Source organism: Miscanthus floridulus, chromosome 3, assembly GCF_019320115.1.
Source record: "Miscanthus floridulus cultivar M001 chromosome 3, ASM1932011v1, whole genome shotgun sequence".
Lineage (NCBI taxonomy): Eukaryota > Viridiplantae > Streptophyta > Magnoliopsida > Poales > Poaceae > Miscanthus > Miscanthus floridulus.
The window spans coordinates 147,717,121-147,721,115 of NC_089582.1; the positions used below are offsets into that span (position 1 = coordinate 147,717,121).

Here is a 3,995-nt window from a genome sequence, read left to right on the forward strand (position 1 = left end):
CACGCACCATTATTCAGTTGTTTTTCGCAAAAATTCCTACGCCAAGACTCTAGCAGGCTCTGACGAATCAGTTGTAAAGACTCCTCGGACCAAGGTCTGTTTCCTAGGCAAGAGGCCGGTAGAGCCGTGAGACGGCCTACGCCTCCGGGCTACGGCACTCCCTCACTACCTCTCGCCCAAGGGACGGCTTAGGCCCCAACGGGGTGTTTTGCAAACGAAATCTGATCAGGAGCAACAGAGGGCAGAGGCTCGGAAACATAAGAAAAACAACTAAGAAACACAAATACTTCAGAAATAAAGGCCTCGACGGCCACAAGCGTTATGATACAAAAATAACTCCTACTCTATTTTTACATAAAGCCCCTAGGGCCCAGATCAAGGCCAGAGCCCTCAACACCGGCAGGTGGTAGGGGAGGAACCACCTCCTCTTCAAAGAGCATCGCCAGCGCCGAGCCAGGGCCTTCCGCCACCTCCATCAGCTTCGTGACCACCGCGTCCACCTCTTCCTCCTCATCAGGCAGGACATAACCATTGCTGATGGCCGAGAGGTCGACGCCGACATAGTGAGAAGAGATGACGGCCAGCGCGCGCTTGACACCCGTGTGCAGCGCTCCTCGGAGTCGCTCGCGCATCTGGTTGCTCAGTGCGATCAAACGGCTCCCTAGGGAGCTGCCTGACTGAACCCCTTCAACCTCCAAGGCCTCGCAGGCGGAAAGGGCAGCACGCTTCAGCACCTCGTGCTCCCCGATCTAGGTCTCGAGCACCGTCTGCACCGCGCTGGAAGCCTCGGCAGCCCGAGTGACCTCCGCCTCTGACTCTGCACCGCAGAAAATGGAATGAGGTCGAGCGAGCGAGAAAACAAGGGAGCTAGGGGCAGAAACCCACGGAACTCACCCTTGGCCTTCAGCTCCCAGCATTGGGTCTTGACCTGACAGGCCTCAGTCTTCTCCTTCCAGCGTAGGGCCTCGGCACGGGAAGCCTCGGCCTCCTCCTTCAAGCGTTGGGCCTCGACCCGAGAAGCCTCGGCCGCCCTGGAAGCCTCGCTCCCCAGCTCTGCGTCACACAAGGGAGTTAGGGAGCGAACACAAGGAAAAGAAAACAAAATGACGGACTAGAACTCACCCTCAACCGTCCCCCTCCAAATTACAGCCTTGGTCCGTGAAGCCTCAGCTGCAGCAAGGGCCTCGTCCAAGGCACCTTTCATCAGCTGGTGCGCCCTCTGTTCCGCCCCCAGCTGCCCCGCGTGAGCCACGGCCGAGGCCGTAGCTTCAACGGCTTGGCCCCTGAAGGCATCTCGGTCGCTGACTGCGCGGGTGAGCTCCTCCGCCAACTCCTTAACCCGTGCCACCAAAGGGGCGAGTTGCGCCTAGGCTGTGGCCGCCTCGACCTTCGCGTCGGCACAACGAAGGTGGAGGTCCTCTACCTCCGCGCTCCGCGTCGATAGGAGCTCATTGGCGTTGGCAAGAAGACCCTTCTGTCGCTGAAGCTGGTCCCAGACGTCCCTCTCCCACCGGAGAAAGACCGACTTCCCAAGGGACCGGGTCTCGAGCTCCTGGGGAAGCAGAATGGGGGTCATTGATTGTGATAAAACCAGAAAAGGACAACGTCGCGCGAGAAACGAAAATGCGAACCTGGGCGACTCCGGGCAGGTCGTCGGCCACCACGGACAGGGCCGTCCGTAGCGACTGCTCCGCCAGCTGGTGGTATTGCTCGAAGGTGCCCCAGCGCCCGCCCTCGGCCACGTCCTCGAGGGCGAACAGGGGCTCCCCCTTAGGGTCGTCCCGGCTCCGCCACAGTACCCGCGGGTGATCCCACCCGCAAGGCTCGGGTCGTACCCGCACGAGGGCTGAGCCCCCCTCGTCCAAGATCGGCGCAGGCTGTTCCACGGCACTGGCATCCTCGGCGTCGACCACCTCCCGCGCCCGGGAAGTATCGTCGGAGGAGATCGGATAGACCTCCGTCTCCCGGGCGCTCTCTCGCAGCAACGGCGACCCCTGAACCAAGGGCGCCACCAAGGCCTCTGCCACCTTCATCTCCGCCTCCAAGACAGACGGCATCGCTGCCATCGCGATGGCCTCAACGGTCTCGGGGGCTTTGGCCTCTGCCATCATGGCCTCGGCAGACGCAGAAACACCAACTACGGCCACTGCGGTCTCGGCGGTCGTGGGCGCCGTGGCCTCCATCGCTTCAGCTTCGGAGACCCCGGGGGCCTCGGCAACCAAGGGCACGCTGGCCCCATCCGACTCATGAGCCTCGCCCCCACGAGGCGGAAGCGCTCCCTCCCTCGTCTGCGCAGGGGCCGCCTCGGCAACCCCTCCTTGGGCGGCCGACCCCTTTGGGTCGACCCTCGCCGACGCCGCGTCGTGTTGGATAGCGGCTTGTGCCTCCACCACCTAGTGGGCGGAGGAGCCGGGGCTCGCCTTGAGCGCCTTAAGGGGCGCCAAGGGGAGCTCGTCCGCAGGCCGCTTCCGACTAAGGAAAAATAACCTACAGGGTCAGCGCGAGACCAAAAAGGCGAACGAAATGCACTATGACCCCGCCGAAAATACACTAACCTTGAACGGGGTGGCAACCGTTTCGCCACGGCAAACCTCATCCGCAATGGCAGAGGCGTCGCCTCCGTATCCATCGGCGCCGGTCGGTCCTCAATGGACCCCGGCGCCCCTTCGGTTCTCTACGGGGGTAGTGGCGTCGTCTCTACCGCCACTCGCTCCACCACGGCCTACGAGTCGGGCTGACGGCGCGTTTGCCCAACGCCCGCGCCTCGGGCGTGTCGGCCTCGGCCCCAGAGCGGGCAACCACCGGCCCCGGGTCCGCTTCTCCTCCCCCTCCTGAGGGTGTCAGGCTGCTTGCCGACACCCCGGGCGCCACCTCCACGACATCAGGAAGGTGGTCCAGGGGACCTCTCCCTCCCTCGCCCTCATCGTTCCCGTCCGAGGCCTCCGTCGACAACGAGGATCGCCCTCATCGTTCCTCTAACGGGAGACCATCCTTCCATTGTTGACGGCGGCGCTTATCCAGCTCCTCGCGCACGAGGATGTGCTTCGTGCGCTTTGCCACCTTGGCATCCTTTTGCCTCTTCTGCGCATCGGCGTGAGCGCGGTTGATCGCCCGCTGCCCCGCGTCCTCGGGAACGGGCGGCGAAGAGGAGCACACGTCCCTCATCCCCTGAAGGAACGACAAACGCGCATAAGGGAACAAGGAGTAAGGGGAGACTAAGGAGGCTCAGAGGCTACAATGGCACATGACTTACCAGCGAAAGGAACCCCCATGATGGTCGCATCGCGAAGGGGGTCAAGTTGCCGCCCTTCAACTTCGCCTCTACCGTCTCCCCCACCCGACGAAGAATTTCCTCGTCGGAGAGGGCGGATGAGGACATCCGGATGCCCTCCATGGGTTCACCCAGCCTCATCTCAAACAGCCGCCACCGCCGAGCCATCAGCGGCAGCACCCTCCGGCGGTGGAAGGCGGCCACGACCACAGCCACGGTGAGGCCATGGCCCTGTAGCCTCGCCAGCCCCTCTAGGAGCGGCTCTAGCTTGGGCTGGTCGTCCTTTGGGACGCCCCACTTCCATCTCTCTAGGCAGCTCCCCACAATCCGCCCAGTGTAAGGGGGAAGTCCTCCGTCATCGTTACGAAGGTAGAACCAGCTCGTGTACCACCGTCGATTGGAGGACGCGAGCTGGGCCGGGATGTAGAGGTGCTGGCGGTCCTGGCGCACCTGGAGAGTGCAGCTGCCGGCCCTCATCGCCTTCCTCTTACCCGACGTACCCATCGCCTTGGTAGTGCGCCCCGCCCGAAATAGGTGGAGCCACAACTCCCAATAGGGAGCAATCCCCAAATACCCCTCGCAGACGGCAACAAAGATAGCCGCCTGAGCGATGGAGTTGGGATTGAAGTTGTGGAGCTCCATGCCATAGTAGTACGGGAGCGCCCGCATGAACTGGTCTGCCGGGACGCCGAGGCCGTGCTCGTGGAAGGAGACAAAGCTCACG

At 63.0% G+C, this 3,995-nt stretch overlaps 1 protein-coding gene across 1 annotated transcript; it reads right to left on the bottom strand.

Annotated features, from left to right (window-relative positions):
• Positions 1-749: 749 nt before the first annotated feature.
• LOC136544669 (uncharacterized) lies at positions 750-2,183 on the bottom strand. The gene is made up of 5 exons (XM_066536747.1): positions 1,836-2,183; positions 1,424-1,552; positions 1,123-1,333; positions 895-1,053; positions 750-817 (listed from the first exon to the last, which is right to left on the bottom strand). The coding sequence occupies exons 1-5, from the start codon at positions 2,181-2,183 to the stop codon at positions 750-752; spliced, it is 915 nt and encodes a 304-aa protein (XP_066392844.1).
• Between the last annotated feature and the right edge of the window lie 1,812 nt (positions 2,184-3,995).